At 35.6% G+C, this 23,024-nt stretch overlaps 1 protein-coding gene across 6 annotated transcripts in view; it reads left to right on the top strand.

Moving 5' to 3' along the window:
• The window catches only part of LRBA (LPS responsive beige-like anchor protein), a 786,161-nt gene that overhangs the window by 257,764 nt on the left and 505,373 nt on the right, over positions 1-23,024 (top strand). For all 6 annotated transcript variants that reach the window (XM_055276087.2, XM_063638262.1, XM_055276088.2 and 3 more), the window contains exon 35: positions 5,032-5,096. In XM_055276087.2, coding sequence (XP_055132062.1) covers positions 5,032-5,096 — 65 coding nt within the window. The remainder of the gene's footprint in view (positions 1-5,031; positions 5,097-23,024) is intronic.

Below are 23,024 nucleotides of genomic sequence, written 5' to 3'. Positions count from 1 at the left end.
TTAGGAACAGGTATGAAATTATTGACTCTGTTGTTTTGTTTTGAGTTCTTCCTCTCCAAAGTGCTGAAATGTGTTTTGAAATTACTTAGTTGCATTAGTGGTTGGATTTGAGGCTTTTAAGGTGTTTTTCATCAGTACCTCTGGGAAAAGGATAACCAAGACCTTTAAATGTACTATGCATTTTGCATCACTATATAATTGTAAATACTGTGATGAAATATTGAAATGATCATGTAAGACGATGACCATTAAGCTTTTCTTTTAACTATTAAAACTCACTAAGGGTTATATTGAGCTGTGGTTTATGAAATTGTTTAGACTAACACCTTCTTTGATAATTGTTTCTGAAGTGGAGAAAAATGGTTTAGGATAACATAGTTCATGAATACTCTTTTTAGTTTTGGCAACTTCTATGAATTACTATAGAGAATGTTTTATTATGGAGAAAACTTCTTGGCTTTGACTAACACCTGGATTATAAACAAATTGAAAAAATATTCTCATGGGCTTCAGATTCTTTTTATATAGGTTATTCTTTTTAGTATGCATTTGTATATCTGGCATTTGGTATTTTATTAAATGGTAATAATTAGTAATTAGGACTGTATTATAGAGAAATGAAAACATAATGATATTCCTGAGATTTGTGATAATTTTTAACAACAACCCAAAGTGTAAGATTTGTATTTTCATTTTATTCCTAATTTTAACCAATTTTTAAAAATTAATAAGAACATTTCAGGTTATTATGTAGTAATTACTGAGGGTTAACAAATATGGGTTTATAGATGATCTTCGAGAAAACCAGAAGCATAATGTATTACTAGTAATAAATTTGAGTTTCTGAGCCTCCATAAAACACTGAACTTCTTCAATTATATATGTACCTTCATGTCTAATTTGTTTTTAATTGAAAAGAAATATTTTATGTGACATACCAAGATAAGTTTAGATTATAAATTTTTAGTGTGGTTAAGTTTTGATAGTTATACTAACTCTAACTGGTTTTCAGTCTAACCCCAATAATGCTACTTAAAGTCTTTGTGAAATCTAAATAGCACAATTTCTGATTTGACAATGTAAGTAAAAGTTTCTGTATATAATGAATATAAAATCTAAATTATGTTTACTCTTTACCTGCCTACTTAATATATGGGTCTTTCTGCTGTTACCTATTTAATCCATGTGGAGTTTTGAGTTTTGTCTGAATTATGTAATAAAAATCCTTTCCTGTTGCAGTTTTGGATCAGACCAAATGGATTTGAGAAAAATAGTACTAGTAAATACTTTTTTATTACTAATTTTTAAAAGACATTGCTTTTTAGAGCAGTTTTAGGTTCACGGCAAAACTGAGCAAAAGGTAGAGATTTCCCACATTTCCCTTTCCCCTACACGTGCATAGCCTTCTCTCTTGTCAACATTCTTCACCAGACTGGTGTGTGTGTTATAATCCATGAACCTACTTTGACATATCATTATCACCCAAAGTCCATAGTTTACATTAGGGTTCACTCTGGTGTTGTGCATTCTGTGAGTTTAGACAACTGTATAGTGGTGTGTCTTCATCATTAGAGTTTCATACAGAGTAGTTTTACTGACCTAAAAATCCTTTGTGCTCCCCTCCATTCCCACTAACCCCTATAAACACGGATCTTTTTACATTTCTCCATAGTTTTGCCTTTTCCAAAATGTCATATAGTAGAAATCATACAGTATGTAACCTTCATATTAGTTTCTTTCTCTTAGTAATATACTTCTACATTTTCTCCATGTCCTTTCATGGCTTGATAGCTCTTTTTCTTTAGCACTGAATAATATTCCATTGTCTGGTTGTACCACAATTTATCCATTCACCTTCTGAAGGACATTTTGGTTGCTTCTAAGTTTTGGCATTTATGAATAAAGCTACTATAAATTTCCATGTACAAATTTCTAAGTGGTCATAAGTTTTCAACTCCCTTGGTTAAACACTAAAAAGTGAAATTGCTGGATCTTATGGTAAGAGTAGGTTTAGTTTTGTTAGGAACCATCAAACTGTCTTCCAGTGAGACTGTATCATTTTGCATTCCCACCAGCAATGACTGAGATTTCATTTATTCTTGTACCACATCCTTGCATTAGGTGATGTCAGTGTACTGGATTTTAGTCATTCTAATAGGTGTCTAATGGTATCTAGTCTTAATTTGCCTTTCCCAATGACATATGGAGAATCTTTCATATGCTTATTTTCCATTTGTATATCTTCTTTGGTGAAGTGTCAAAGTCTTTGGCCCATTGTTTAATGCGATTGTTTTTGTTGACCTTTAAGAGTTCTTTGTATATTTTGCACAATTCTTTATTAGATGTCTTTTACAAATGATTTTATCCCAGTCTGTGACTTGTTATTACTGATACATAGGAAAGTGGCTGACTTTTGTATATTAACCTTGTATCCTGTAACCTTGCTATTTATTGCTTATTCCAGGATTTTTTGTAGATTATTCAAGATTTTCTATATAGATGATTATGTCATCAACAAAGACAGTTTTATTTCTTCATTTTCAATTTTTATCCTTTTCTTGTCTTATTGCATTAGCCAGGACTTCCAGAATGATGTTGAAAGATAGTGGTGAGAGGGGACATTCTTGACTTTTTCCTGACAGTGGATACTTTTAAAAGTAAAATGACTAATCTAAAGATTTATATATAGAATTTTAGTTCCTCTGTAATTACTGACTTCTTTTTTTCTAGCAAGAAAAGTAATTTTCTTCATTTTTTTCTTTAAGTTTCTATTTTGAAGTTTTCTATAAGTTAAATGATCTAAGTGAAAACTCACTCAACTTGAGGTCTCACTTTCCTTCCTATTCTTGTATTATGTCAAATTTCTAGTTGGGTTTCCAGGAATGTTATGGTAGGTATAAGAGCTGAGGAGTGAACATATGCTTGTGTTGTTTGGCTGTTGCATCTCTTGAGGTATCATACTTCTTGCTGATCACTTGTTGCCTGTCCACAAAGGTCACAGTTATGTTCTCTTCATCTTCTTAAATCCTAAGCTGCTTCTGCATCTGCATCCTTCCATGATAATTTTTTTAATCTTCCTAGCTGAGGTCCATCTGTCTTTAAACTTGTCTCTGTTCTACTGTTCTTGTGCATTACTAGATTTAGGGTAAGTCTTTGAGTCTTATTATCTTTCTGTGCTGTGCTTGGGAAGTTAGATGTAGGACCCTGTGTACCAAAATAAAAAAATTTGAGGTTTCTGCTTTTTGTCTTCATTCTCCTACCTTTTTGTGGCACATGCCCTTCTCTCAAGAATATAGTCTTGTGGAATTTGATTGCTTCCTTTTGGACTACCTGTCTTCATTTTATTTTGATGGAAAGAAAATGGTTTTAAATTAGATTCATATTTCTGTTTTATATTGGTTTGCTTTACCTCATTGGAAAAAATTTATTATCTCTGTTTTACAGTTTCGGTAAAATATGAATTCAGTATGAATTTTAGAGAGTATATATTGTACAATTACAAGTCATGAATTTCTAAATGTTAGTAAATTTTAGAATAATAAAAATTATACCTAGAATACACTTTTAAAAGAGAATATCTAAGACCTGCAGATGTAGCATGATCTGCCTAAGGATATATTCTGTTAGTATCAGAATGAGAACATGGATTTTATGACTTTGTTTCTTGTTCATTCCTCAAGAATACATTACTTTTTCTTCTCTGCTAGTTCTAGCCCATGACTACCCTCCAATGTTTTACTGATTTTCTATTTAATTTTTATTCTACTGTATATGTTCTGTTAGCACAGTTATACTAACACTATTTGTAAAATATAATCCTTTGACAAAATCATGTCATGATCATTTTAGTCTTAAGAACCACCTTGGGTTTTTCAAAACACAAAAGAAGGTAAGTATGAAAGTGGACATGGAAAAGGGAAAGTAGAAGAGAAAGGATGAGACTGAAAAAGAAAAGAATTTGGAGTGGAACAGAATAGCTATTAGGGTGAAATTGCATGGAATTTGAAAGTCTTAGAGTTATTACACTCAGAAAATATGAATATGGTTTATGGTGAGCAGTGGTAAGTAGCCAGACATGGCCTTTTGATTTGAGTTTTATGAAAGAACAAAAAAAGATCAGTTGAGGGATATTATGTAGTCAGAATACAAAGAGCTCCTTAAATATTAAGAAATATGAAGATTATGTATGTATTTCCAGTTCTTTAAAAACAAATCTTTGTATGTTTATATAGGCACACACACACACACGCACACACACACAAGTGGCATTGACTAGCATTTTTCAAATCTAGGTATATTTCAATTCATGTAGGCCTTTCCTTATTGTATTAATGCTTATTATATATATTTTTTGTTCTAAGGATTAAAATATTCATTTGTACATACTCTATTGATTGATTTCATTCCTAGGCTTTTTAATGGATTGCTTTTTAGTGGATAAAGTTTAATGGGTAAATTTCAAATGGATCAAGAATATAGTTAGTAGATTTATACTAGATATTACTAATTCATAGGGCAATGAATTATAGTTTCTAACTCAAAACTGGTTTAGCTCAATTCACTGATTTTTCTAATTTCATTTTCAATTGCTAGTCATCAATTTTTATGGTGAACTATGCTGTTTTTATTAGGGTTATTGAACTATTTAATTCTTCTCTTCATTTTGGGTAATACATCTTAAAAGAAAAAATTGAAAAATAAAGCCAAAACCAAAATGTCTATTTGTCCTTGGTTTTCTGTTACCTTCTTTCTCAACTCCCAACTATTTCAGATAAATTAGTATATCGTGTTATAGAACGAAAAGCGCAAGATAAATATAGATAGGCTCATTCAATTTACACAGAATCAAATTGTTGCTAACTTGTTTAGTGTCAGTATACTTTTCAGTATCACCTATTCATATGGTTTAACATAACTTTTAAGAGTTAGGTATGAAATTGATATGGGTGATATTTTTCATTGTTATTGTTTTAAAAGAAAGAACCTACTGAGTGACATTTCTTCAGCTATTTTTGCTTTTTTTTTTTATAGGAGTGGCAAAATTCTATTCAGAAGAATGCAGGCCTTGCTTTTATCGAACTTGTCAATGAAGGAAGGTAATCTATTTTATTTTAGTTCATTTTGTATTTTTCTTTAAAATCATGTGTTTTTCCTATAGGCATTGATATTTTTGGGTTCTGTATTTATTGTTTATTCAGTCAGTAATGTAATGGAGCTCTGATATATCAATTATTATGTATATGTTAATTTTTAACCATTTTATAATTTTCTTTAGATACATGCTTACTGATACAGTTCTGATTTTTATTTTTCAATAAGTGTGGCTGAGTTTGGGAAAAGTAAACTGATAATTCTATTTGCAGGTATAAGGAAAAGCCATACTTATTTGGACTTCCTATCAAGTTCTTTTATGTGTATAGAGCCAATAATTAGAATTAGATGTCTATATTATCTTTCTTATATCACAGGCTGACCATAAGGGGAGGGGGGACAAGTTTCGCAATGTGATGTGACGTGATGAGAAAGGTGATAGAGGAAATAAGTAGGTATGTTTTCTACTTAAAGAGCAGAAACAGAAGAATTCAAGGAAAGAAAATTCAGTGGTGGGTAAGAGAAGGGAAGAAAGTACAGAGATGAAAAGAGTGATAAAAGGGAGAAAACAAATGTAAAAGAGTGAAATCATTAAAAGGTAAAAAGAAATTGAGGAAATGATTAGTGGACCACTTTTTGTCTGATTTGTAGTAGCTGATTTTTCATTAATGGAACTGAAGACCCAGAGTATAGATTAAAAGATGTGACTGATTCCCCTTCGAGATAGTATTCTGAACAAACTTAGTGTTTCAGCAATGTCCGATTAGTGTTTTGGGTAATGTTGTTGGAAGATTGACCCTATCAGTCCTTTGGTAACTATTTGAACTTGCATCTAGGAATCAAGGCTTGCTCGCTCTCTCTCATAAATATTATGGAAAAGGGAGAAAAGAGTATTTGTACTTTATTTGATTTTAAATACTATTAAAATCCTTTCCCTCAGAAATAATTACAGGTGCTCACAGACTAGTAACCTGCAGTTATAATACTTCATGCTAAATTCTGTGATAGAAATATGTAAGTACAGAGTGCTTAAAACTTAACCAGGAAACATGATTCTTGAGGTGCATTTCAAGGATCAGTACGATTTGTCATGTAAACATTAGAAAATTGGAGGTTATGGAAAAATTGGAGGACATTTGTGTGAAAAACATTTCAAACACAGGGAACAGAGTATCTGAAGGCATCGTAATGTGGGAAGATATATAGGATATTCGTGTGTGTGTGTGTGTGTGTGTGTGTGTGTGTGTGTGTGTGTTGGAGAGGTGTTGTTGGAATTGGGCATCTAGATCCCTCAAGAGCGTGGGAAGCCTTGGAAGATTTTAAAGAAAAGAGAGTCATTGTGATATTTCGGGTTTGGGAAGATAACTGGCAGAATTGTTTAGGATAGGTTGAAGGAGGGAAGACCTGACTGAAATGAAGAACAGTAGCAAGGTTACTACAGTGATCTATATGAAACGTAGAGCTACATTTTCATGTAGAGTGTGGTAAGTAGTAGGTGATCAATAAAAACTGATATAGATTTATATCAGTGATTACTAATTCATAGGGCAATTAATGAAATAATGACTAATTCTTTACTCTTCCTTGTAGTAAGCATTTCACAGTGTATATTTATTGAAAAATAGCTTTTGGCTGATTTCAACACTGAGGTATTGGATGATATTGAAGTTTATGGAAAAAGAGGTGACTGGTGCTGTTGATTAAATACACAAATGTTCTGCTTAATGCAAAACACCCATGGACAGATTTTTAAATAATTTTTAGTGTTTATTGAAGTATAATTCCAGGGCTTTTTTAAAGAAAAATTATACGAGGTGATTTTGATCATTGTAGACTTTACTAAGTGTAACTACCCTTACTTATGTATGTTATTGTTACATTTAATAGGTGAGGCAACATAGACTTATGATTAAGAGCATTGGCTTTGAAGATAGCCCTGGGTTCAGGTTTCAGCTCTGATACTTGACAAGTGCTTTTAGTTTTTGAGCTTCAGTTCCTCATCTATTTATTATACACTATGTCCCAGGAATTATTCTTGCTACTGAGGATACAGCAATAAACAAAATAGATAAAGATTCTTTTTTTGTGGATTGTACATTCAGATAGGCATTGACAGATTATGAAAAATAAAAAAATAAATAAGTTATATAATATGTGAATGATGGTTAGTACTGTGAGAAAAGAAAATATGGAGCAGATGAGGAGAATGAAATTTTTGAAGGAAGTAAAAAAGGTTGGTATGGTTTGTAGTTTAAATAGAATGGCAGGATTAGGACTCATTGAGAAAGTAACATTGGAGCAAGCACTTGAAGCACACAGGGAGTCAGTTAAAGGGGCATGTATGGAAAAAGCATTCCAGGCCTAGGGAACAGCCAGTGTACAAGTGAGAGCTTCTGTGGTGTATTTGAGGAATGAGGCCAATATAGCAAGAAAAGAGTGATTAAAGTAGAATGAAATAGGCAGTAAGGTCAGAGAGATAACACAGGGCAAGCTTTTGTGTAGAGGCTTTGTAATTTATTCTGTGGGAAATGACAGCCATTGCATGGTTTTGAGAAGAAGAGGAAGACAGTCTCCCTTATGGATTAAAAAGATCACTCTGGGATGGGCGCAGTGGCTCACACCTGTAATCCCAGCACTTTGGGAGGCTGAGGTAGGTGACTTGCTAGAACCCAGGAGTTCAAAACCAGACTGGAGGCGGGGTGCGGTGGCTCACGCCTGTAATCCCCGCATTTTGGGAGGCCGAGGTGGGCGGATCATGAGGTCAGGAGACAGAGACCGTCCTGGCTAACACGGTGAAACCTCGTCTCTACTAAAAATACAAAAAAAAATTAGCCAGGTGTGGTGGGCACCTGTAGTCCCAGCTACTCGGAGGCTGAGGCAGGAGAATGGCGTGAACCCGGGAGATGGAGCTTGCAGTGAGCAAAGATTACGCCACTGCACTCCAGCCTGGGTGACAGAGCAAGACTCCATCTCAAAAAAAAAATAAAAAATAAAAATAAATAAATAAATAAATAAAATAAAATAAATAAAAAACCAGCCTGGGCATCATGGTGAAACTCTGTCTACAAAAAATGCAAACAATTAGCCTGGTATGGTGGCAGGTGCCTGTAGTACCAGCTACTTGGAAACCTGTGAGGTGGGAGGATCCTTTGAGTCTAGGAGGACGAGGCTGCAATGAGCTGTGATCATGCTACTACAATGTAGCCTGGGAGATAGAGCAAGACCCCATCGTGGGGAAAAATTGACTATGGCTGATGCATGTAGGAATTTAAGGATAGAAGTGAAGAGATCAGCCAGAAGCAGCGGCTTATGTCTGTAATTCCAGCACTTTGAAAGGCCGAGGTGGGAGGATCGCTTGAGCCCAAGAGTTTGAGACCAGCCTGGGCAATGTAGTGAGACCCTGTCTCTACAGAAAATAAAAAGAATTAGTTGGGTGTGGTGGCATGCACCTGTGGTCCTAGCTACATGGGAGGGTGAGGCAGGAGGATCACTTGAGCCCAGGAGGTCGAGGCTGCAGTAAGCTGTGCTCACGCCACTTCACTCCATCCTGGGCAGTAGAATGAGACTCTTTCTCAAAAAAACAAAAAACAAAAAAACAAAGAGATCAATTAGGGGGCTGTTATAGTAATTCTGTTTAAACATGATGGTGACTGAGACAAGGTTGCTAGCAGTAGAGGAGGTAAGAAGTGGTAGGATTATGAACCTATTTTGAAGATAAGACCTGACAGGATATCCTAATGGCTTGGATGTGGGTTGTGAGAGAAAGCCAGGCATCACCCTTAAGATTTTTGGCCTTGTAAGCAGAGATACCAAATGCCTTTGTTTTGCATTATCATTCAAAGATCTTTATATAGCAGACAGCTTTGGAATATAGAAACAGTGTCTCCATTTAGAACAAAGCGGGATCGCTTACTGTCTAGTATAATAATGTCGCTCTCCAAGCCAAAGACCAACAGGCCTACTGGCCGTCACAGAAGATTCAAGTGTCCTAAGCTCAGAGTTCCTCTCTTGTAACACACTTTACTGCATATACAGGTGTCTACTGGACCTGTGTTATTCTGTGGAACTGAGACGTGGAGGTACTGGCACAAAAGCTAATACTCCTGCTGTTGCTATTTCTGAAAATTTGGTGAAACAGTTGTTTGAATAATTTATTTTTGTATCATCTGTTATCATTTTCATAGTACCCTTTCTCTGATTTTTTACCTTTGCTTTTCTTATTCTGTTTAGATTTTTTAGTCTCCCATACTTAGAAACTGTCTTCTTTACTTCAGTACTTAGCCTATAGAGAACACTCAGCCTTTATCTTTTATGTAAGTGTTTGAAATAAACAGTGGTGGAAGCTAAGATTCATTGGTGAAATAGTGGAGGTAAAATTGGAAATTTTCATTCTCTCTTTACAGTGTAGAATATATTTTAAAGGAAAATTTTAGTGGGTTATTTTTCTAAATCAGTGGATTTGGCTTTCCTTTTATAAATATTTAGTGCCTTGAGGTTAAATGAGGAATAGATGTGTTTGTGAAATAGTTTGGAGTGTTTGACTACTAGACTTAATCCCAGGGGCAGGAAGAGTAATAATAAGGATTTTCCTTTTTACTGCAAAGACTAACCTTTTTTTCTTCTTATTATGTAAGTCTGACCTGCCTTGACCTCATTTATAGAGTAGCTGCTATAAATTTTGCCCGTGATTAATGTTTTATTAGTGTAAATAACATGAAGACCTTTATAGACAGACTACAGCATAAGGTCTAACAGACTTGAAGAGTATCATTAGCAAATCAGTTACTAAGTTCAGACATAAGTAATTGTTGTTTGGTAGAAACTGCTGATGTTGTTCTAGCTATGATCAAGGCAGCTGCTCTATGAGATGTTACTCTGTGAAATTTATGGTGATTTGCTGATGGTCTCTTTAGCTTACATTTGTTTAATAAGATATTTTTGAATACATTGTTTTGGTAATTTTGAGTTCAGTTATTGGTATTTTTCATGTAAACAACACTCCATTTTAAACAAATTTATTTTAGAGAGCTAGAATAATTGATAATCACTGACATAATTGTTACAACCTTGATGACTTCAAAGAGAAAAAAATACATATAATAAAAGATTTTAGTTAAATAATTAATTTTTCACAAATTATGAGCAAGAACATTGTTATTCCTGAATGATCATTTTGTTTATGAGTGTTTTATGATATCTTGAATCATTATTATCACCACCTCTGTTTACTTTTTAAATATGCAAGTGATAGATCTAAAAGAGTTTTCTTTTTCTTGAAAGGCACAACTTTCTTTTTTTTTTTTTTTTTTTTTTTTTTGAGACGGAGTCTTTCTCTGTCCCCCAGGCTGAGTGGCACGATCTCGGCTCACCGCAACCTCCACCTCCCGGGTTCACGCCATTCTCCTGCCTCAGCCTCCCGAGTAGCTGGGACTACAGGTGCCCGCCAACACGCCTGGCTAATTTTTTGTATTTTCAGTAGAGACAGGGTTTCACCGTGTTAGCCAGGATGGTCTCGATCTCCTGACCTTGTGATCCGCCCGCCTCGGCCTCCCAAAGTGCTGGGATTACAGGCTTGAGCCACCACGCCCGGCCAACTTTCTTTAAACTAATAGTTTTAAAGAACTTAAAGAATATTAAAGCCACCTTTTAGAGTCTCTGTGATGCTGTAGCACCACATCAATAGAAAATAATGTACAGTTATTACTACTCCCTTTGACCCTCTTGAATGAAATCTGAGGGTTCAGTGTTATACTAAATTTAAATGTGGTATAGGTTACATTGTTATGTATATTGGACCTAAATTGATTTATTTGTATATTCGATTTGTCTTTATCTTATTTTTTTCTTCACTTTACAAATATATTTAATTGAAATTGAATTGAATTGAAACATATATTTAATTAAATTCCGTAACACTGTTGCTTACATTTTTCAACTCAATTCTTTGCCAATGAATCTTGTATGTTTTTTCTTATTTGGATAAATACAGGGCTTCAAGTTCTTATTTTGCCTTTTATTCTTATTTGCTTAGAGGTTTTGGTGATATTACTTGCAAAAAAATTTAGTGTCTCAGTATTGATGTTAATTTTGCTGGGGGAAATAGATCTGGCTGCTAGGTTGCCTGCTCTCTTCTTGCCAGCTTGCTTGTGATCCCTCCAAATATTTTTTAGAGCATTTTAAGCTCCTGATGTTGTTCTAGGTAGCAGTGATCAAGGCAGCTGCTCTGAGACATTATTCTGTGAAATTTGTAATGATTTGTTGATGGTCTCCTGTCTTATGACTTGTGTCTCTTAGAGAGAATGATGAATATTTTATGTGTTTAGGTGGTACTCTTTTTGTTCTTAACCTCTAGAATTTTGAAAAATAAGTACAAATCCTCTATCAGAGTTTTCTGTCTTTTTTTTTTTTTTTTTGAGATAGGGTCTTGCTGTGTTGCCCAGGTTAGAGTGCAGTGGCATGATCTCATCTCACTTCAGCCTCGACCTCCCTGGCTCAAGTGATCCTCTCACCTCAGCCTCCTAAGTATCTGGGACTGCTATTGAGGATGCCACACTTGGCTAATTTTTTAATTTTTTTTTTCTTGTAGAGATGGGGTTTTGTCATGTTGCCCAGGCTAGTCCTGAACTCCTGGGCTTAAGTCATTGAGCCTCCCAAAGTGCTGGGATTACAGGCATGAGCCACTGTGCCTGGCCTCCTTTCATTCTTGTTTCTAGTTTTATTAATGTTTCTATTAGTTTCTCCTCATTGTTTCTATTTCATTTATGTTTTAAATTAAAAAACTGGCATAGTTTTATTAGCTAATTTTTTAAATGTTTGATAGTAAAAATCAGGGAAGTAGTAGACTATGAAACCTAGTTTAAAGGTACAATATTTGGTAAAAATTTTAAGATTGAAATTCTCATCTTGAATCTCGTAATTTGTTAAATATGTAAATAATTAAAACAACCTATAATTATAGTTTTGTGTTTAATTTAATAAAAACACATTTTAAGAGCTTTCATAGCCTCTTACAACTTTACTTCTAGACGTGCTGCTGTGACTCTTCTTTTTCCCCCATTCTTGGAAAGCACAGAAAGGGCAGATTATCCCACATACTGTTGGGCACGTTGCTTAATCATCTTCTAGGGCCAGTCAGTGTCTGCTTATTACAACAGTAACTCAGACGTGTATACAAATATATAAATAGCCCACATAAAAGACATAATGCTTTGAGTATTAATACACTGGTCTGTCTTCAAAATTCATCTGCTTAGGTTGCATGTCTTCTTTCTGAGCATTCATTTAGCAACTCCATCCTTTTTCTTCACTTATCTAAATAGCATGATTACTAATAATGTTGGTGGAATGAGAAGAAGAATGACTAGAAGGAAAGGTGAAGAGTGAAAAGGGAGAGAGGGAGAGAGGCCAGGAAATATTTCATTTGGACCCTGTTGGCCATTAGCACTTGTATTTTAGATCTGGGTTATCCTTTGATAAAAAGACAAAGATATTTATTGCACGTAAGTAAACAGTGTGGCTAGAATATATTCTTATCTGTATCAGTGGAAGATAAAATTTGAATTGAGGTAGAGATTATCACTTGGAAATCCTTGAGTGTTACTTAAAGAGCCATATGCTTTTTCTGGTTTCAGTTTTAAAATTATATATATAGGAAGATACTTGATAGAAAAACTCCAATTAAATTTTTTTACTGTAATTTTTTTCTTTTAAGAGATGAGTTCTTGCCTTGTCGCTCAGGCTCAAGTGATCTTCCTACCTTGGTCCCCCAAGTTGGTAGGATTACAGGCGTGAGTCACTGTGCTCTGCTTAATTACATCTTGTAAACAGTTGTTTGGAAATGATGCTATTTTGGGGGTAGAGTCAGAGATCAACAGTGGATTAGTTGAGCAGAGACTTTATCTCTCTCTTTGTTTTTGTTTTTTTTCTGAGACAGGGTCTTGTTCTGTCACCCAGGCTGCAACCTGTTATCTCCTGGGCTCATGTCTTTATCTCTGTTTACTTCAATCCTGGATTGTATTGGTATAGAAGTTTCTCTGGGTGATTTAGAATGAAGTATATGCTCTTATATGCTCTTAAAGATTAGATTATTTAAATTAATGTTTATCATTTTGTGAAGGTTTAATGGCTTATCAAAGAAGATTAGAATTTTCTCTCCTTAATTAGGATAAGCATATGTTTCTTATTTATTTTATTCATATGTTTTCGTTTAAAGTACTTACATGGTCAAGTTATTTTTTATTTTTAATTTTATAACTTGATCTCAGCTTACCATTAATATACTTCCTTTAATAGATTTTGAATATGGAGGCTTGTTTTGTGCACTTTATATGGGATTTTATATTTAAATGATTTTTCAATGTTTACTTTTTTTTTTTTGGATGGAGTCTCAACTCTGTTGCCCAGGCTGGAGTGTGGTAGCAATATCAAGGCTCACTGCAGCCTTGATCTCCCAGGCTCAGGTGATCCTTTCACCTCAGCCTCCCAAGTACCTGGGACTACAGGTGCTCGCCACCACACCACAGCTAATTTTTGTATTTTTTGTAAGTTGGCGTTTTGCCATGTTGCCAAGACTGGTCTCGAACTCCTGCTCAAGTGATCCTCCCACCTTGGACTCCCAAAGTAATGGGATTACAGGCGTGAGCCACCACACTGGTCTGTGGCTACTTTTTAAGCTTGCTTTGTTCTGATTTATGTAAAAAAATGGTGCTGCGTTTGAATTGTGCTTTTTCACCCCCTTAAAAATGCTGAATTCTACTAGATTTCAGAGCTTTAAATGTTTTGCTATATAGGATTTGCTGTTTGACATTTTTTTACCAAGACCAAATGTATATGACTTTTAGGAAAGATGGCTTGGATATAGTGTGCCTGTAGGATATGCTTATGTTTGTATAGATGTTTCGTAGCCTTATACATTTTTAAAAAACTACAACAGCATCTGTGTAAGTAGGATCATTTATTAAATAAAAATGATTATAGAAAAAAGGGATATGTATTAGGGATAGGTGAAAAAAAGAACTCTCATAACCTTGGAGAAGAGTAAAATAAAAATAAAATGAAAATAGAGTCATTCACTTTGTTCAGCAAATATTAATCCATACTGGTCACGTGCTGGTCCATATTCTCGGCTCTGGGAATTTAGCAATGGTCAGAATAGACATGCCTGCCCTAATAGGCTTTATTTTAATTGGTAAAGTTAGACAATAAAGAAATTAAAAAGTTGATAGTATGTTCAGGAGATAAGTGATATGAGAAAGTTAAAACAAGGAGGGGAGGAGAATAGGTACAATGAGATACAGAAGACATTGCAGTGTTAAATAAGAGTGGTCAGAGTGGAATCTGAAAGGATGAATTTCTATGAATCGCTACAGAAATGTCACTGGCAATGAAGAGACAAAGGCAGTTATAAGAAGATAGAAGGTGGTAGATACTGTGCAGCAGAGAAATCTGCTGAATTCCAAATAAACTGAATTCCAAGTGGAGAGTCAGGAGAGCCATTTCTCTGTATTTTTGCTTTTTTACATATAACTGTCTTCTCTCTCTTTTTATTTGCACATTCTAGAGAATAGATTATTTCATAGTCCTAAGAAATTATTTTATCTAAAATAATCAGATAAAAGCTTGCGGCCTGTTCTTTTTGCTTCCATTCTAGCCTCTGTAGTATCATGAGTTGTTTTAAAATGTTCAACTAGGAATTATCATGCACAATAAGTTTGGAAAAACCGATTGATGTCAGGATGTCACATTTATATTAAATTACTAATGTTTTATATTCTCAGGATGAAATAACTTTATGGAGTATTTGCTGTCTCCATTTAAACTGTAGTAAAGCATATGGATACCTTGTGGTCTCCCTGATCAACGATATTGCCTTCCAGAAAAAGTGGCTACTACCTGGGCTAAATTTCAACCGAGAAAGATCTAGACTGGTCTTAAATGTGTATGAAGCCCATTAAAATTTTTTTTATTTAAATTAATTTTTTTCAGTTACCAACAAAATCTATTCTTTCTAAGGTTCCAGGCGTGTGTATTCTGTGATGTTAGAACCTTTACATCCCTTATTCAAAGTTGTTACCGAGAGCTTTAACTGAGAAAGGTGCAGAGAGATTACAATTTAGGGATTTTTGTGTTACTGAATTATTGGATGTGCTGGGTGAGAGACAAAGAGAGATAGATGTCGCAAGGAGGCAGATACATGGTGAGTTAGGCAATAATTCTTCACTATAAGAATAAAGGCTATGTTAATATATGGAGATGATATTTTGAAAAGTGAGGCTTTAGTAGTTCTTATATTACTGAAGAAAATCTTTGGAAGCAATTTATCCCCTTCTCTGTAGCTAATTCTAAAGAAATTACTATATTTAGAAGGATTGCCAATTCAGGAATATTATTTCCACATTCTCAATTATTAGAGTGTAGAAAAGTGGTAACTTTCCTTTCCCATCAATGGTCATGTTTAGTAGCAAAAATGACAGTTGCTGCTAATGGGGGTCACAGAAAGCCCAGGAAACAGAGCAGTAATATTGGAAAACTCTTGGTGAAAATGTGTATGTGCTTACCCAAGGTCTAGACTAGTATAATCAGATGTGGACAATGGGCTGTAATGTAGTTATGGGAGATGGTTGTCATCATTACTGTTATTTATTGAGCCTCTAGTATGAATCTTTTCTAGTTGGTTCCTTGATAGGGCTGTTTGTTTCCTAAGGCTGACACAAGCATTTTTTTCTTCCTTCTTGCACTGTAGTGTAAATTATACATAGTTTTTTCTTCTTAATATTAAAATATGTGAATCATTTTATGCTCTGCATTTAGACATTTGATCTACAGTAAACCCAACATTTTGAGGCTGCTTATAATAATTAAAACTTTGATTTACCTTTAATTCTTTGAAAAAATAGTTTACACAGCTATTAGATAAAATTGCTGTTGCTAAATATTGTGTAATTTGCATATTTAGGAAAATAAGCATATAAATAAGAAAAATTGACCCCTTAGAATAGCAAAAAAAAAATCATTTAGATATCTTATTAGTTTAATTTTTGAAGCCATTTAAATATTTTCCTTAATGAAAGGACAAATAATATTGTGTGTATTTTTAAGAAAATGAGAGGTACGTATTCAGGACCTTCTCAGATACTTTGATTTTAAAACATTTTGTAAATTGTGAAGGAAAAGATATATATGCTTCCCTTCTTCTCTGAAAGTATTATTAAATACTTTACATATATTCCAATCACTTTTTATAATATTCTTTTAAATAAGTAAGGTTAGATGGTAATCATTTCATATTATCCAGCGAAAATATTTCAAACTTAAATTTATGATACAGTTAAGTCTAAAAGCTGCACGGTGTTGCTGCTAATTGCTTAGATAAATATAGGTGCTTGAGAATATTTGGTTTGAAGTATTTTTACAAACTATCCACTCATCAAATAATGATGGGGTATAGCCTACCTGAACAGTACCTCTTAGATGTTATGTTTATTAGAAAAAAAAAAAAAAGAAGCAAAAGATTTTTTTTAGTCTTTTTTTTTTTTTTTTTTTTTAAGATTTTTCCTTTTTCCTTCCCTGCTTCCTTAGTCAGTTCTGGTTAAGGAAGCACATCTTCTGAGAGAATAGAGTAATACACATATAATTCTAATAGAATGTTTATAAGATATTCTATAAACAAGTATAATATATACTGTACCTACAATAATCATTAGGGATAAGATTGACATAAAATAACCTGGGCATTGTAGTTCACTCCTGTAATCCCAGCACTTTGGGAGACTAAGGTGGGAGGATTGCTTGAGCCCAGGAGTTCAAGACCAGCCTGAGCAACATAGCATGATCCTATCCCTTTAAAAAAAATTGGGTAGTATGCACCTGTAGTCCTAGCTACTTGGGAATTTGAGGTGGGAGGATCACTTGAGGCCAGGATTTCCGAGACCAGCCTGGACAACATAGCAAGACCCCTGTCTCTACAAAAACGATATTAAAAATAAAGATTGGGCCGGGCGTGGTGGCTCACACTTGTAATCCCAGCACTTTGGGAGGCCGAGGCAGGCGGATCACGAGGTCAGGAGATCGAGACCATGGTGAAACCCTGTCTCTACTAAAAATACAAAAAATTAGCTGGGTGTGGTGGCGGGCGCCTGTAGTCCCAGCTACTCAGAGAGGCTGAGGCAGGAGAATGGCGTGAACTTGGGAGGCGGAGCTTGCAGTGAGCCAAGATTGCGCCACTGCACTCCAGCCTGGGCAACAGAGCGAGACTCCGTCTCAAAAAAAAAAAAAAATAAAAGATTGACATAAAGTAAAGGTCTTTATAGGATAGAATTGCAGAATATTCCTTAGAGGGAAAGAGGATTGAAATGGATATGAAGGAATTAAGGTTTTGGATATAAGAAAAGGACAAAAAAGTAGATTGGGAGTGGTTTATGGCACTCATTTTTTATCATTCATTCAGTATCTATTTATTGATTATAATCCGTGTGCCAGGGACTATTCTGGAATCTGAGGATATAGCTGTGAATAAGTCTATGCTGTCATAAAGAAGAGAACAAATAATAAACAAGTAATCAAAATAAGACAATTTAGATAGTAATAAATGCTTAGAAGAAAACAAAGCAGGATAATGTTATGAGAGTAAACATACTGGCTTTTAGGGAGGGTGGAGTGTTTAGAAAAATCTTGTGAAGGGGAAACAGTTTGAATGAAGAGAAGTAGCTAACCCTTTTGAAATGTATGACACAACATTTTAAGGTGAGGAAACAGCAAGAGCAGAGGCTGCAAGGAGTGAATAGTATTGTGTATTATTTAAACAAACTGAAGGCCAGAGTGGCTAGAACAAAATCAGCAAGAAAAAGTAAGGCTTGGGAATGTCAAGAGAAGTATTCAATATTCAGATCATATAAGGCCCTATAAGCTATGCTAAGAAATTTGGATTAAACCATATTCAGTAAGAGCAGAGTTTTTAATAGAGGAGTGGCATGATATAACTTACAGGTGTTTTTTTTTGTTTTTTTTTTTTTGCTTATTTGTTTGTTTTGTTTTTGAGACAGGCAGCATCTCTCTGTTACACAGGCTGGAGTGCAGTGGCTTATTGCAGCTACATACTCCTGGCTAATGTGATCCTCCTACCTCAGCCTTCTGAGTAGCTGGGACCACAGGCACGTGCCACCATGCCCAGCTATTATTATTATTATTATTATTATTTGGGTAGAGATAGGGTCTTGCTATGTTGTCCAGGCTGGTCTTGAGCTCCTGGGCTCAAGCAGCCCTTCTGTCTTGGCCTCCCAAAGTGCAGGAATTATAGGCATGAGCCACTGGGGTTGTCTTTTCACTCTGTTGGGTTTTGTCCTTTGATGCACAGAAGGTTGTTGTGTTTTTCTTTATCTTTTTAAAAATAGACATGGAGTCTCTCTATGTGCCCAGGCTGGTCTCAAATTCCTGAGCTCAAGCGATCCTCCTGCTTTAGCCTCCCAAAGTGTTGGGATTACAGGTGTGAGCCAGTTTACCTGGCCCAGAAATTTTGATGTAGTCCAGTTTATCTATTTTTTTTTCTGTTATTGCCTACGCTTTTGGTATTACATCCTAGAAATCATTGCCAAATTCAGGATTATGAAGCTTTTCCTTATGTTTTCTTTTAGGAGTTTTATAGTTATAACTCTTACATTTAGGTCTTTGATCCATTTTGAGGTAATTTTGTATATGATGTAAGGTAAGTGCCTTAGTCTCTGTATGCTGCTTTAAAAAATACCTGACACTGGGTAATTTGTAAATAATAGCAATTTATTTCTCACAGTTTTAGAGGCTTAGAAGTCCAAGATTAAGACACTGGCAGGTTTTAGTGTGTGATGAGGGCTGGGTCTTTGCTTCTAAGATGGCACTTTGAGCACTGTGTCTTCACGTGGTGGAAGCCGAAAGGGCAGAAGAGGCTAAACACTGTGTGAAGACTATTCTTTAAAGGCCTTAATTCCATTCACTAGGAAGGATACCTAATGACCTCAGAAAGGCCTCACCTCTTAATACTATTGCCTTGGAGATTAGGTTTCTACAAGAATTTTGGAGGGGATACAAATATTCAAACCATAGCAACAAGTATCCAATTTCATTCTTTCTTTTTTTTGTGAGATGGAATCTTGCTTTGTCACCCAGGCTGGAGTGCAATGGTGCGATCTCGGCTCACTGCACCCTCTGTCTCCCAGGTTCAAGGGGTTCTCCTGCCTCAGCCTCCTGAGTAGCTGAGATTACAGGTGTTCACCACCAAGCCCAGCTAATTTTTGTATTTTTAGTAGAGATGGGGTTTCACCATGTTGGCCAGACTGGTCTCGAACTCCTGACCTCGTGATCTGCCTGCCTCAGCCTCCCAAAGTGTTGGGATTACAGGTGTGAGCTACCACGCCTGGCTCAATTTCATTCTTTTCTATGGTGATATCCAGATTTCCCAACACCAGGGCTTACATTCTTAGAAGAATGAATTGTGATAGGATCAGTATACAGGGCAAGAATGAAAGCAGAGAAATCAGTGAAGATATTACTGAAGTATTCTAGAAAAGAGGGAATGGTGACTTAGAATGATGTGGTAGCAATGATGATGGAGAGAAGTAAACATATATGTGATGTATTTAATAGTTAAAGCAGTAGAACTTGCTTTCATGAATGGGATTTGGAGATGAGGAAATGACAAAATCAAAGATTATCTCTTGAGTTTGAGTGGACTTTGGCGCTATTTATTGTGGTGGGACAAACTGAGGTAGTGATGGGGAAGAGGTATTATTGGCAGTGAGTAGGTAGAATCAAGAGTTCTGCTTTGGAAATGTTAGATTTGAAATGCCCTATTGGGTATCCAAGTGAAGATTTTAGTTGGACAGTTGGCCCTGTGAGTCTGAAATATAGGAGACCAAGGATAGGGTTAGAGATATAAACACAGGAATTAGTACTATGTAGGTGAGATTAAAAGTCATAGAACTGGATGAAATAATTTAGAGGGAGGAGAGAACACACAGCTGAGCTCTTGGACATTACAAGATTTGTAGGTAGTGCAGCAGAGGATGTAGCAAAGGGGGCAATGAAGAAGCAGCAGCTAGATAGGAGGAAAACCAAGAAAGTGCTATATATTATTGCAAAAGTTAAGAGAAGAAAATGTTTTAAGAACCTTAAGAACCTTTTCACAGTTATCTTGCTATTTGTATATAGTCCTATAACTTTCCATATTAGATTGTGAACTCTTTGTGGACAGTGTTATGCATGTTTGTATTCCTTACAGTAGCAGCTTAGAAGTGACTGGCAGAAGTGGATAGTCAAAGAGTTTCTTTTCCTTATAAGCACGGCTGGGTCCCCAGCAATGATCAGGCACTGTTCTATGCTTTGGTTATGTAAAGATAAATTATAAATGGTTGGTGCAGTGTCAAATGGAAGACAGATTTGTAAATACATAATTGAAATTGTGTTATACAGAAAGTTTCAAAGTAATAAGTACCAAAGAAGAGACTTATGCACGTTGGTAGGGGATTACTTCTATGGGGGGAAAGCGGGTGTGGGATCAGAAAAGGTTTTGTAGTGAACCTTTACTTTGGTTTAGCTTTGAAGGTAGGTTAGATGGAATATGAAGTGAGGTCATTCCTGGGACAGTAGCAACAGAGGCAAAGGAGTGTACAGTAACAGGGTGTAATGTTTGAGAAAGTAGTTCCTGGCCTGGAGTTCTTAGAGTATAAAAGTTTAACAACAATGAGACTGATTTATAAGCCATGCAATGGTGTTTAGTCTCTTTTGTAATTGTGGGAAGATGGCTGATGGCTGATACCTTGTCAACAATACAGTGATTATCAGATCTTCATTTTAGAAAGATGACCCCAGTGAAGAATGGGCAAGAATAGTAAGACTCATGGAAAGAAGTTGGATTGGAGGCTATTATCATAATCAAAGACATGATCCTGAGTGCCAGTGAGTTTCCAGTGAAGGGCACCAGAAAATGTTACAAAGAAAAACAACTTTTGGCCAGGCATAGTGGCTCACACCTATAATCCCAGCACTTTGGGAGGCTGAGGTGGGCGGATCATGAGGTCAGGAAATCAAGACCGTCCTGGCTAACACGGTGAAACCCTGTCTCTACTAAAAATACAAAAAATTAGCTGGGCGTGGTGGCAGGCTCTGGTAGTCCCAGCTACTCGGGAGGCTGAGGCAGGAGAATCGCTTGAACCAGGGAGGTGGACGTTGCAGTGAACCGAGATCATGCCACTGCACTCCAGCCTGGGTGACGGAGCGAGACTCTGTCTCACAAAAAAAAAAAAAAAAAAGAGAAACAACTTTTAAAGTTATTGCAGAGGTAGAATGGGCAGTACTTAGTCTATTGGATCTGTAGGATGATGAAGAAGGAAGATATGACTGATATTTCTAGCTTCAGTAACTGGATAAATAATGGTTATGTTAATGGGGCAGAGAATGAAAGAATGAATGATCTCTGGATAAGGGACTATTTTGATAAATTATGGTACATTCCATCCACATGCATCACTTGAAGCTGTTCTGATTACATAATGGTATATAATTAAGTAAAATATACAAGTATTATAGTATGACTTCTTAAGTATTTAAAAATATTTTTACAAAACACATGAACATGTACATTTGTATACATATATATGCGCATAAATACTGTATGTGTTTCATATATATGCACATAAATACTGTATATGTTTCTATAAGTTTAGATAAATGTAAGGACAGGAACATAAACTACTCATGGTGGTTATGTATTCCAAAAAGTGAATAGTAAAGGGGGTTGGGAGTTTTCACTTGTTGCTTCATTATTAAAGTGTTGCATGGTTTTTAAATGCTATATAACCAGAAAAATGAATGAAACATCAAGACAGAAATATCCTTCTACCTATCTAAGTGTATATGTCAGTAAATGAACATCTTGAAAACTAAATGATAAAAAGGGATGTTTTGGTTCTCTTGAAAATAGAACACACAAGATTTTTTCTCAGCTGGGCGCGGTGGCTCACGCCTGTAATCCCAGCACTTTGGGAGGCCAAGGTGGGCGGATCATGAGATCAGGAGATCGAGAACATCCTGGCCAACATAGTGAAATCCCGTCTCTACTAAAAATACAAAAATTAGCTGGGCGTGGTGGCGCGTGCCTGTAATCCCAGCTCCTCAGGAGGCTGAGGCAGGAGAATCGCTTGAACCAGGGAGCCAGAGGTTGCAGTGAGCCGAGATTGTGCCACTGCACTCTAGCCTGGCGACAGCGTAAGACTCCATCTCCAAAAAAAAAAAAAAAAAAAAAAAAAAAAAAATTTTTTTCTCTTTATAACCTTGTTCATACTGTTATCTGAAGTATCTTTCTCTCTTTGTTGCTTTTTCCCTTCATGCTCTAATTTTCTATTGGAGCTTATTTTCATCTTTAGTAGATGATTGTGATCTTTGCTTCTATAGAGATATGATAGCAAACATATTCTTATGTTCTAATTTTATTTGTATTGCTTATTCTATAACAAATTCCCACAAATTTTGCAGCTCAAAACAACTTATGTTTACTATCCTACAGTTTCTGTGGGTCAGAAGTCTAGACTCAGCTTAGCTGGATCGTCTGCTTAGGGTTTTACAAGTCTGCAATAAAGGTGTTGGTCAAACTACATTTCTTTCTGGAGCTTGGGGTCGCAAATTTCTTGGCAGAATTCAGTTCCATGCTGTTGTGGTACTGAGTTTCCCATTTTCTTGTTTACTGTCACTGAGAGGATGCTCTCAGATCCTACAGGCTGTCCATACTTCCCTGTCTCATGGCCTTGTCACACATAGCCGCTTACTTCTTCAACGGTGGCAGGAGAATCTCTGCAGTGTGCTAGGGCAGAGCTTTATTACATAAATACCAGAGTGATTATCCCATCACCGTTGGCATGTAAAGTAACCTAATTAAGGAATGATTATTCCGTTATCTTTACCGTATTCTG

Source organism: Symphalangus syndactylus, chromosome 4, assembly GCF_028878055.3.
Source record: "Symphalangus syndactylus isolate Jambi chromosome 4, NHGRI_mSymSyn1-v2.1_pri, whole genome shotgun sequence".
Classification (NCBI taxonomy): domain Eukaryota; kingdom Metazoa; phylum Chordata; class Mammalia; order Primates; family Hylobatidae; genus Symphalangus; species Symphalangus syndactylus.
The sequence above is the reverse complement of the archived record's forward strand: the minus strand, read 5'-3'. Positions and strand labels throughout refer to the sequence as shown.